Source organism: Pleuronectes platessa, chromosome 20 (genome assembly GCF_947347685.1).
Source record: "Pleuronectes platessa chromosome 20, fPlePla1.1, whole genome shotgun sequence".
NCBI classification, from domain to species: Eukaryota; Metazoa; Chordata; class Actinopteri; order Pleuronectiformes; family Pleuronectidae; genus Pleuronectes; species Pleuronectes platessa.
In genome coordinates, this window is record NC_070645.1 from 11877021 (window position 1) to 11889920 (window position 12900).

Sequence of the window (12900 nt, forward strand, 5' to 3'; positions counted from 1 at the left end):
CCAACACTGCCATTTTGCACATTTGGACCCAGAGTTAGTGCAGCAGCGGTCGGTCCTGTGAACACACATCGATCACGCTCAGCTGTCAATTCTTCCGTTTTTTAAACATCAACAAACATCTGTGCGACAAGAAAGACACAAATGAAAGAGACCCTCCTTTAAGTGAGTGTGGATGCAGCCTGGAAGTTCATTAACAGTGGAGAACAGTGTTTGATTGCAAAGAGTCTTTATTTATCCTTGTGTTCAAGTACGGTCCTCTCTCAGCACAGTCATCTAAGAAGCATGGACACACAACAACACACAACTCGCACCAGAGCCTGAGCAATCCTCAGGTGGGATTTGTCTTTTGTCTCGATTGAGGGGTGGGGGTTTGGGGTGGGGGGTGGGGGGAAATCAGCAGTTTCCACGTTTAGGTCAAGTGAACCTGTTGCACACCACATAATCTTTTTTTTTTTTCTCCGCGAACAGTTGTTGCATTTAGTGACAATGACATCTGCACATAAAAATTATATATATATTTATATTTATATTCATAGATTTATACATTTGTCATTCTATATCAACACTTCATTCTAGTGATTTTTACCTTGGTTTTTCATGGTTGTAAAACTGGACAAACTTTCGGTAGGAATGCCTTGTTCGGACACTGATTTGTACAGGAACGCACATACACGCAACAGAGGCATACGCACACTACTACACACATGCATGCATAGATACGCTCGCTCAAGTTTACGTGTACACACATGGGCCACACATACGGTCACACACACCCACACACACGTGTCCACGCGCCCACACATGCTCAGCAAACACAGAGAGGCAGGTCTGTACATCTATGGGAGGGAGATGTTACCCATGATCCCCAGCAATAAGTTATGTTCTCACCTGATCAACACAAGAAAATAAAAGTTACAAACAGCAGAGGGAGTCATCCGGTCATTGTCTGTAAACTTTGACAGAATGTCCCTTTAAATTCTCACAGGACGGGTGCACAGGAGGTGTCAAAGTTTGGCACAATGTCACGTCTCTCTCAGTCTTTCTCTACTGTACAAGGACATGTACAATATCTATGGTGGCTCTTGTTGGACGGATGAGTTCGTATGTTTTTTTACTGTCGATGAGAAACCGCTGAAAATTTACACGGTCCAATAAATTTGCTCCCCAAAAAAGAAAAGACGACCCTTTCCAAAGGGCTCTGGACACACACGTATTTTCTTGAGGCAGTGAAAAAGAACTTGTGTTGACTGGGAGCGTCGCTGCTCTGCCTGTCTGGTGCTCTGGCAACCTAGAACTGCTTTTGACGTGTTGAGCACGTACACAACTATCAAAATTAACTTGATGGAGAGAGAGAGAAACACAAATACTGCCAGGCTTCCTCTCGGGCTCGGAAAGGGCCAAAAGCAAAGGTATCCACTGGCGATCCATCCTGACGACGTGTTTTCTGCTTTTGCAGCTGACTCCAATTTTGTTGCTTTTTGTTGTTCGAGTCAAGGAAAACAAAATCTTATTTTCATCAAAAACGTATAATATTCACACTATATCACCTTTGAATTTTTGTCAGGAAATAAAAATGCAATTTTTTTTAAGTGAAAATTTAGAAAAAGTACAAATAAAAAAACATGTAAAAGAACGATGTGATAAAAGAAGTCTCTTGAAGATGACATTCCTTGAAAACAAATTCAGACGTCTCTGTAGGCAGCAAGGCCATCGGAACAAAAAGACAGGGGGATAAAAGCAGTGCTACGTTTTGTCACTCGGATGAAATGGTAAACATCCACAACTTGTCTTTTGTCTGATGTGCTTTCATCTTCCTCTGTGCTTATATTCTCTTCCGGACCTCCTCGAGAACCCTGATGCCATCGTTGCTTCACCTCTCTGCCTCCCTCTATCTTTATCAAAATGGTCTTCACACTTCTATAGAGTCATCTGCTTCCAATTATTTCTCCGTCCCTTTTTCTGTCCTCCTCTCCAGGCCTCGGTGTACACTCTGTGCCTGGTCGTTTTCTCTGTACTCCCCGACCCATATGTCTCTCACACTTCCACCACACTTCATATCTACTCCCACTTGCTCCTTATCCGCTCGACGTTACAATGGAGCTGACTTTGAAGAAATAAAGTGGTCTTAAAAAGAAAAGGAAAATGTTGGCATGCACATGCACAGACTCTCATTGTCACTCCACCTGACTTCACTCCTTTCCCAAATCGGTCTTTCGCCTTATTTTAAAGGAGCACTAATTTCCTGCCTTGGGCTACAAGATACCTTTTCAAAAAGCCATTGCTGTCACTTTCGGTTCATCTGCTGCTGATTGCTTGTAAAAAATAATCCCTTTCACACAAGAATACACAGACTCTCTCTTGTCCCCCTCCCCCATTATTGTCTGACTAGACCCAGGAGTCAGGCGAGGCTGGGTAGTGGCTGGTCTCATAGTTCAGTTCGCTGTACGGTCGAGAGGCTGAGTAGAAGTCCACGTAGTTGCCAGTGGATTTGAGGCCCAGATGCATGCGCAGGTCTTCCCGCGGGTCCCGGGGCGGCCCGGTTGAGCTCGGCGGCTGCTGGGGTTGGGCCTGAGGCTGGGCCTGAACTTGCACTTGTACATGCGGCTGTGGCTGGGACGGAGGAGGCGGCGGCGGCCCCTGGTCCTCGTAGTAGGCCTCGTCGAAGCTCCGGCTCTGGCTGTGAGGTGGAGGCTGCGGCGGCTGCGGGAAGGAAGGAGGGGCGGGGTAGGGGTCGTAGTCTTTTAGCACGGCTGCTGACGGGCTGTCCTGCTGGGGCTGGGGGGGCACAACGCAGGGCTGGGCTGGAATCTGGTGAGGGACGGGTGGTGATGGTAGAGTGGGTGGGGAGGGAGAAAGTCGGTGAGGTGAGGGCGAGGTGTAGCAGGCAACAATGGAGAGTGGTAGAAATGAGTGTGCAGGGAGCAAAGTGAAAAGAGGGAAGATAAAAAAGGTGAGAGATGGAGAGAAGACAGGTGGGCCGTGTGCACAGGGGGGAGAACATTACGAGAGGCAGGCAGTAAAGGTAAAACAGCTCAGATTGGTATCAAGTGGGCAGGGACTCATGCTGTGAATTCTCTATTACATGCAGGTATTGAAGGGGACAATTTATCTTCCACAGGCTGGTTGTGTGTGTGTGTAGTGTGTATCTTGTGTGTAAAAACCCTTTGCTTAAAGTCAGGTGTAGTTTCAGGCTACAGCCACACTAGAATCTGTCCACACCAATTCCTATTCCTGGATACCTATCATCATACTAACATCCATGAAAATGCATTTACCGTGACCACACTCAAATACACTGGGCATGTTAATTGTGAACTTATTAGTGTCTACCTCATGTTTTGCAAACACCTTTGTTCCTGCCCATCCAGACTAAAGCCCAGTGTGGGACTTATCACGACGAGACACTTTTCTGTGCCTCTTCCATCCTGTTGCTACGTCTGGTATTAACCATCTTGTCAGGAACTCATATGCCAATTTATGCCATCCCTGATGACACACACACACACTGCTAAAACCTGCTGTGCTGTACTGCAACTGTGTCTACTTATAAAGGTGTAAGGCTGCATTTACAGTGTATTGAGTGTTTACTCACCTGGTTTTGCTTGATATCATCACTGGCAGTCAGGTAAGAGTTTCGAAACAGTGTAGACGTCCCGCATGATACTTGAACTGGATGTAGGGAAGATTAGAAGAAAAACACAAATCTTTATTTCAACGAATGATTGAAGAAGTAGTATCACTACTACTGCTGATAATAATGATTCAAAGACCAACAAAAGGTAGTATTGAAAAAGTTGGTTTGTCAGAAATCAGCTAATTGGAGATCCGGCAATTAGTTTGTCCACAGTGACCTCATGACAATATTGGGAGAGAGAGAATGAAAGAATAGAAAAGAGAGCATAAGATAAACAAAACAATGGAAGAGAGAGAGAAAGAGAAACCCACACAAATAAAAGTCTGTGAGAGGGAAAAAAAAATAGTTTGAGGTTGAAAAAGAGACAGATAAGAGGAGTCAGAGGAGAATCAGGGAATGAAAATAGAAGAGAAAGACAGATATAGAGAGGGATAAAATAGAATAATTTAATTATTCTCTGTCTCTCCATCTCACGCGCGCGCACACACACACGCACGCACGCACGCACGCACGCACACACACACACACACACACACACACACGCACGCACACGCACACGCACACACGCACACAAGCACGCACGCACGCACACACACGCACGCACACACGCACACACACACGCACGCACACGCACACACACACACGCACACAAGCACGCACACACGCACACACACACGCACGCACACACGCACGCACACACCTGCCATGCCGTCTTTCCGGGATGTGTGCTCGCCTTTGTTGCTATGGAAACCAGCGTTGGTTGCCGTGGAATCGTAGTCCATCTTACGTTCCTTCAGACACATCATCTCTCTGGGGGAGGCTGGTGCGCTCGCTAAACGTGCACACACAAACACACAACCACAGACACACACACACATATATATATTATACACAGTATAAGCATACACATAAGGGCAAATACTGCTGGGTTTATTACTTATCATGTATATGTGCTGGTGCGTGTGTGTGTGTCTTTTTTAAGGTGCACAGTCATTATTCATCATTTAGCCTGTCAGCATTAAGGGTCACCTTCGGCTTGTTAAAGGACTGCTGGGAATTCACACACACACACACACACACACACACACACACACACACACACACACACACACACACACACACACACACACACACACACACACACACACACACACACACACACACACACACACACACACACACACACACACACACACACGCACACACGCACACACACACACACACACACACACGCACACGCACACGCACACATATACATCAGATTTTAGACTCATTTAAATATATCGACATTTGGCACGTTTCCTCAATTTCTACTTTCTGTGTTTAAAGCTCATGAGCTTTAAACACAACATCCAGGTCTGAAAGTGATAAACTAGACTTTAACAGCTGGAAAAACAATTCAGCAGCAGTCAACTGCTCTCCACTGAAAACTTTAATGCTGTAGTTTTAATGCCATGATCATGGGATCTGTTTCAAAAGATTGAAGTTGTTAACCAGACTGACGTTTGTCAAAAAACACCAGTATCACCTGCTTGGAAGCACAGTGACAGTTTAACTTCCATTTGTTTGTTGGTTTGTTTGGAAGCAGGATTCTGAAAACACTACTGGTCATATTAGCACGGAGTTGGTGGAAGGATGTGTTATGGGTCAGTGAGAAACCCAGTGATTTTTGGAGTGGATCCATGAATTTGTTTCACAAAAATCTGGATCTACTGAATATAAATGTGCTTTAAGGGGACTGTTGAGTCTTGGCGGTGGTATACACTCAGCAATGCAGTCGTGTTTTCACCCCTATCCACTTGATTGTTGGTTTGTTTGATTGTACGCAAGATTACCAAAAAATTGTGTACTACACCAATGTGCAGTATGGGTACATTTTGGTGTGTCTGAGTTGGGGGGTTGAAACAAAGCCTATATAATGCCTTCTTGTTAAATGCAGCACAGCTGGGAAGCATTCATGGTTGTATTAAGTTAATTTGAGTTGGTCACTATTGCAAACCAATTTATGAAAATGTTACACTTACAACAGGCAACAAACTTTTAGACTTCAGGCATTTATATCCTTCTTATCTTGATCACTCCCAATAAATTGTACCTTAAACACATCTCTGGTAATGAAGAATTAATAGAGAATTAACAGCATAAATAAAGAATGAAAAGGATAAATAAAGAAACCAGATATTTTACCAGAACTTAAATCAATAATCCTTTTATTTCACTATGTAATATTCTACATTTGTGCTTTGGAAAGGCACTGCAGAAAAAACACTGAATGGTCCCAGATTAAATCAAATATTGAAAATTGAATTTAATATTCCCAAAAATGTCTGGAGACGCATCTCAAAATCTTGCAATAGAATATCAAATTAAAATGTCCATTTAGAAATTGTTTTGCCTTGCAATGATAGCACTATGCCAGTAGGAGGTGCTGCAGCCCCCTCAGCACACCAACTCCCAGCAGGCAGATCCATGAACCTTTTTTTAATCACTTAATGAGTTTTGGACAATTTCACTGATTTCCCAGGAAAAAAATTGTGGATTTTGATGAAAATAATACGGCGTGTGTGCAATGCGGCGAAGCTTGATTGAATTTAAGGGGACTGTTGGGCCTATGCAGAGGAATGCACTCTGCTTAAAGCCAGTCTAGTTATTATTTACTATTATTATTTAACATATTGCTATCTGACTTGCAAATGTATTTTACTCTTCAAACCCCTTTTTTTCCTCGTCCTGTCACTTTCTCAATCTTTTAGACTGAATGTATTTTTTACCAAACTGGAGGGATCACTGCACATGTGGCTGCAGCGCTCATACATAAACATGCATGCACACACACTGTACATTCAATCTCCCTCTCTCTCTTTTTCCACACACACCCAGCATGTCACAATGTAATCCCCTCATGGCACAGAAATGCTTACTAAGTTGCTCTTATCTTGACACACTGAATTGCCAGAATACTGCGTACCTGTGTTATCAGCCCCTTCAGTTTGCTAAGCTTAACATTCCTGCAACTATCCACTTTTTTTTTTTTTACAGCATATTTATCTATATAACCTTTACAGGCAGCAGAGAAGGATATTTCTCTTTGGACCCATTCAACCTGACTTTGAGATCTGTGGATGTTTGTGGAACTGTAGCTGCAGGAGAGAAACACACGTGCATCAATACTGAATATGTGTGTGTATATATCGGTCCTAACACGTGCATGCATTTGGAGAACACTGGTCTCAGTTGCAGAACTATAAATCTTTTCCACGTTTCTGCAACAAAAAAAAAATCAGCACAAAAAGCCTTTGTTGGATTTCTCCTATACTCGATATAATAGCAGCTGGGTAGAACTCACATAAGACTAAAGAATAAAGAGTGTATAAAAAGCTCACTTTATGTATTTGAATACAAAAGGACCAAATCTTTTAATGATCGACATTAGAAAGCAAAGGAGAATTGTAACCTCTCATCCCCCCCCCCACCCAGCTTTCTCTGCATTGTAGCAGAACACACACACAAACATCTTTTACAAAGGCTCGTTCACATGATTTGGTTTGGTCACAGTGAATGAAATTGCAAAACGTTTAGTTCAACAAAAGAAACAGGGAGAGCGATTGTTTTTGACACCTTTGATATTTAATTATTCTCATCTGACACCTGTCGCGGCGCATCCCATTAATGTGGATGCTCAAAGCTGTCGCACACACACGACTCCCCCAGAGAGGCCAGTGGTAACGGTTACCCTGGGGACCTGCCTTGAAACCGCTGGGTATGAGACACGTTTTATCAGTGCAGAACACAGCAGGACCCTGCAGGGGTAATGATGGATGCAAAGGTCTCGCTCTCCCTCTGCATCTCCCTGTGTCTCTCTGCCATCCGAGCAGCCTGCAACCTCCCCTTCGTCTCTCTCTATCTGTTCTATCACTCTTTCCTCACACCAACTCTTTCACTCCCCCTCTCTTACTGTGCCTGCACACCATCATTACTCCTCCTGCTTTGATCCGTCTCTAAGGGGCTGGATCGGAGTCTGGAGCGTATGCAGAGAGGAGATATGGATGCATGAGGGTTTGTGTATATGTGAGTGTGTGCGTGCGCGCACATTGAGGCAGTCAGCACAGAGTGAGAGATCAGAGGGAGAGGTGAGAAGAAAGTAGGATTATTGCAAAGAAGAGGAGGAGGAGAAGTATGACACGGGTGAGCGAGGGCTAGATGAGTGTAAAGTCAAAGGGTGGGGGGAGGCATAGGAGTCATTTCCAGCCATTTTACCCCAAACATTGTGAACTGCTTTAATAAAACGGATGATTCCAGTTCCTGATTAAGATTGACTATGCTTTGTTCAAAGCAGCTGTGAAATACTTCATAAATATCAAAACACACCTTTGATTCAATGCAGCAGTCATTTGTTCATTCAGGGAATGTACAATGAGAGAAACAAGAAGAGCCTGTAAGGATTTACGCTTGGGCAGTCAGGGAACTTGCTGCGTTCTGTCGCTTTGCTGGACAAATACTATGTTGCTGCCGCACACTTCACCACAGTTTTACCTCCACTTTAAGCTGATAAACTAGACCCAAGATCTACGGTACGTTAACAGTGATATCAGGGGGCGACAAAGTGAATTTCCCCTGCGATCTAAAGCCGTTTTCAGACACGAACTCTGGAGGTTGTCAGCGAACTAGAGTCTGGACTTTTCACCTTTTACACATAAACAATGCAGCAGGAGAGTCTCCACTCAGACGTGTTCACGACAACACTGTTCAGAGCATTTAGGTGAGGGATGGTGCAGCAAGCAGAGGCAAGATGTAACGTATTAACTCCACTGCAGAGATCCACCAAGTGCTTTATACAGCACATCGACCCCAGCGTAACGACTCTTATCACCAAAAGCTCCCTTAACATCTTTGTCGGTGTCTTCTATGTGTGAGACAACACTCCCACTAGCTTGCGGTGAACCCTGCGAAAGATCTCCTGCCGTTTCCTCACAAGGACTTTCTCCAGAGTTTTTATAGGGGGCTGGCAGGAGAAACTCCGGAGAAAGTCCTGAGCCTCTCACATTTGCGTTCTCACATGTAGCTGCTCCGGATAATGCCGGGAGGGTTATTTAAAGTTCAATGCATCTCTGAAGGCAGCAACTTACGCCCAACATGCTGGAGCAATACAACACCACTCAGAATCAAACGTATACCAGCATAAAGGACAACATGACTCAAACAGTTGCACAATTAATGGCGATGTAATCCCTCTTATCTTTAAGCATTCTTTCCACTGCGTCTCTCTGTTGCGTTGATTATCACTGTGTTGCAGAAGGACTACTTTGCTTGGCGGACGATCGTTGTGTTATCAATATATTTGTACGTTTCCTTGTGTTTATTTTATGCAACTTCACTGTGAATATGTAATAACCATTTTATAAAAGCAAAAAAAACCTGCCATATTTTGCAGTGAATTTAGAAAAACTCTTTTTTTTTTTTTAGCACATCATGTCTACAAACGCCCCTTAGCGAAGAACGCCCCCATAGCTGTTCTAAACTCACTGTTAACAACGGCCTCTCTGAGCCTAATGCTTTAATTTTCAATGTCACTGGCCAAAGTCAAATCCTCATCCTTTAAATGCTCGCCTCCGCATTACCCATCCCTCAATCCCTAATTCTTCTTGCCTCCTTGCTTTTTCTCTTTATCTCCCTCTCTGTTTATCTCATCCCTCCCTCTTTTACTGTCTCCGCACACGCACACACACACATACAGTTTTTCCCTGCCTCTCTCTCCCCCTCTGCTTCTCTCCTTGAAGACCTCTCTAAGCTGGGAGGAAGGAAAAGTACTTTTCTGCCTCATCAGCTTGCTAAGCCTGGTGTGGAGAAATCACAGCTCAAGGCATCTCCTACCACTAATGCTAACAGCTAATGCTAATGCACCCTTTACGAAGCATGAAGGCCGGCGGGCTCGAGCTACAGGCTAATGATAATCACACTTTATTTGCATGAGAGCCTGCAGATGGCGAACGCTGATGTTAACAGCTTCGGAGCCTCGATGGAAAGTATGATCAATTGGCAAAAGTTGAAGCTACAGGCTAACATCTTAATTTCTTTACTGCCAATTCGTGATGCTATCGTTTCTATCTGTCTAGACTTGAGAGGGACATGCACCTTAACTATGGCCTATTGCTGACCCTAAGTCATCGTCTTACAAGCAGCACTTTGTCATATATAACGATTGGTAGCCGAAACAAATATAGGTTTATTCCTTTTTGAAAACAGCTGTCTGTAAATGTTTTTGTTATCTACAACAGGAGCAGGTCATGGTCCACAGAGTCTGCCATGTTCCAGACTCATGCTTTTACAGTAGCGCAGAGAGGACAAACCAATCACAGGCTCTGTAGAAGGCCTTCGATATTTTTAGAGTTAATGGAAGGAAAACACACACACACACACACCGACACAAAAATAGTGTCATGAGTTCCTCACCTGAGCGGTTATTTGGGGACGTCCTGACGGGGGAGACGGACGGAGTTCGGGAGGAGGAGTAGGGCCTCTGTCTGTCTCGCTCTATCGTTGAGGCCGAGCCTACGAAGTGATACTGGGAGTATCCATCCTGAAAAACAAACACAGACCAAACTCATCATCCACCAAGGTTCACCTTTGAAACTTTCAGCTAAGAAAAAATTGAAGGAGGAGTAAATATTTTAAATGAATCTCAAGCAAGAATCTGAAGTACAAGAAGCAGCAGTTTCTAGCACCGAGAGGTGGATTTTCACTGATTCAATATTGATAAATCACAGAACTGTATCTGTTGAGGTTTGGAGATAAAACTCTACATGAACCTCAAGTCGCTACTCTCCTTCAAAAGTGAAGGAGCCAAAGTTTATATTGAGCCAGCTCTTTCGGGTAAAAGGGTAAAGTGTTGTTTTTTACCTGTTCAATTTGTTTGGTGGGTTAGAAACTGAGGGCTTTAATATTTACCTTTGACCGTCACATTTTGCTTCAGGTTTTAACAGAGGCCACAACACAGTCAGTTTTGTCTTTTTTTAAATGGACAATATTTGCAACAAAAAGTGTCAAAATAGGATTTCTCTGATGCGCAAGTGGACGGAACACATGCAGACCATTTAAGTACAAATGGAATGATTAAATCAATGTTTGGAATTTAGGGGGATTTGAAACAAGGTTCACAGTGAATATGAAAAGTTCAACTGAAAAAAAACATTGTCTAAGAAGCTGAAAGCAAAGAGTTACGCATCGAAAAAAAAACTTAATGTTCCTAAAACGTATGATAAACAGTAACTTGAGCTGATGGGAGATCGGGATGATAATTGACTAAATAAGAGAGATGGGATTTCAGTTGTGTGTAAACTTCTGCCTTCTTTAGTTAATGGACGGTAATTATACAGCACTCCTCTGGTCTTATCGACCACTCAATACAAGCCGCAGTCACCCATTCACACACACATTCATACAGCACTCAAATATGCTGTGCTTTTGTTTCCATCACACAATCAAACACTGCTTGCACGGGGATCAAACCAACGACCCTCTGGTAAATGGACAACCCACTCTACCTCCTGACTTGTGCCTATTGAACATGACTCACTGAAAAATGAAACTCTCATTCTGAGAAGCTACATTTCAGAGTTGGTTTCCTTGAGTTTATAAAACTCGTGGGAAGTCAAAAATGTCTCGTGGACACTGAAGGACACCAACAAATACACAGCGCCCACACACGCACATACAGCGCTGCACATACACCATGAAGCACTGCGCTCGCATTGAGTCTCAGCTTAGTGAATATCCAAATGTCCTTGCAGGAAAAGCTAATTAATATAACTAACATATGCACAAGCATAATTACTGCCGAGCCGATGACTTTGTATCTGTATTAGTTTAGCAGTGATTGGAGCAAAGCCCTTTTCATAGAAATGAATAGTGAGAGTCAACAACAACAACAGAGCTGGAACCAAAATTTAATTTAGCATTAAGTGTATGAGATAATAGAAGATAATGGAGACATGTCCTATCATTGCTTTACCGTCTGGGGGCCACCGCTAAGCCGTGGGAAACCGGTCGGACTGCGGTGAGTGTGAGCACATGGGAGGAAGTGTGAATCGCTTCAGTAGAGTTAGACTGCAGAGGAGGAGAGGGAGAGGCTGAGGAATGGAGGGGATGAGGCAGAAAGAGAAGAGGGAGAAAAAGATACAAGCTCAGGAAGACAGAAAAAAGGAGTGAGAGCAGCGAGGAGGAGAAAGAGAGGGTGATGATAGGGAAGTAACAAAAGGAGATAGGCAACAAGAGGGATACAGATGGAGAGGTGGAGGGAGAGAGGTGGGCTGAACTGGGCACAGTCCCTAGTCCTCCCCTGACTCCTGTAGTCTGCCACGACACAGAGGTCTAATAGAAAGCTGGATCCTCTGACTCGCAGCGGTTCAAAGGTAGCTGCCTTCTAGTCTCCGCCATCCCACCCTCTCCCTTTCCACTTAATCTATTTATCCAGACACACACACACACACACACACACACACACACGCACACACAAATGAGCATCGTCACCACCATTCCGGTGATATGTCTTGTCCACAAGCCCCTTGAATAATCTAACTTATAGAGAACAGTATATATATTAAATCTATTAAAAAAAAAGCAAGTCACAGCCTTATATTTATAACACTTATTGCCTCTTTATGTAAAACACCTTAATGCCTCACAGATTTCCCCTATTTTTCCTTCCTTATACATAGACAGTATCATATCCTGAACATCAGCGAGATCCCTGTCTTCAATGATCTTAAGATATTTATAGAAGTTATTCAGAACAACTTTTGATGGCTCAGATTTCAGCCTGACAAACTTGGTATCCTTGGAAACTATAGAAAATCCATCATTTGTTTGTAGTGTCTGCTCAACCAGACAATCAATCAGGTTCAATGGGTTAAAAGGCACATCAACACCAAATCAGACACCGGTTGGAGGCCTGAAGTCTTTGAAGTAGCTTGTTCAGTGTATACTGTAGACTGTATATAAAGATGCACAAGGCATCTCAAGCTCCTCCCATCTTGCAGCAAAGCCTGCACAGTAGCGATTAGGGGATGGAGCCGAGGAGGGAGTGGTTACCAGGTTCTGTAGAAACATGCACACAACTCAGTCAATTACAACATTTCACCCCATTTTCTCACCAGGTTCTGTAATAATGAACACTTGGTCTGTGATCAGAACTTCCTAAAATGACTGGACGTGTACTTTGAATATTTAGTTTGGTCCCCTGTCCCATCTACTTACAAAGGATGAGGCAG

The 12900-nt window shown here is 43.6% G+C and overlaps 1 protein-coding gene across 1 annotated transcript in view; it reads right to left on the reverse strand.

Moving 5' to 3' along the window:
- Positions 1–432: 432 nt before the first annotated feature.
- ctnnd2a (catenin (cadherin-associated protein), delta 2a) overlaps positions 433–12900 on the reverse strand; it is a 195414-nt gene continuing 182946 nt past the window's right edge. The window contains exons 21-24 of the mRNA XM_053412346.1: positions 10085–10211; positions 4335–4466; positions 3593–3669; positions 433–2808 (exon numbers count right to left, since the gene is read on the reverse strand). Of these exons, the coding sequence (XP_053268321.1) occupies positions 2386–2808; positions 3593–3669; positions 4335–4466; positions 10085–10211 (759 nt within the window). The 3' untranslated portion in view covers positions 433–2385. The remainder of the gene's footprint in view (positions 2809–3592; positions 3670–4334; positions 4467–10084; positions 10212–12900) is intronic.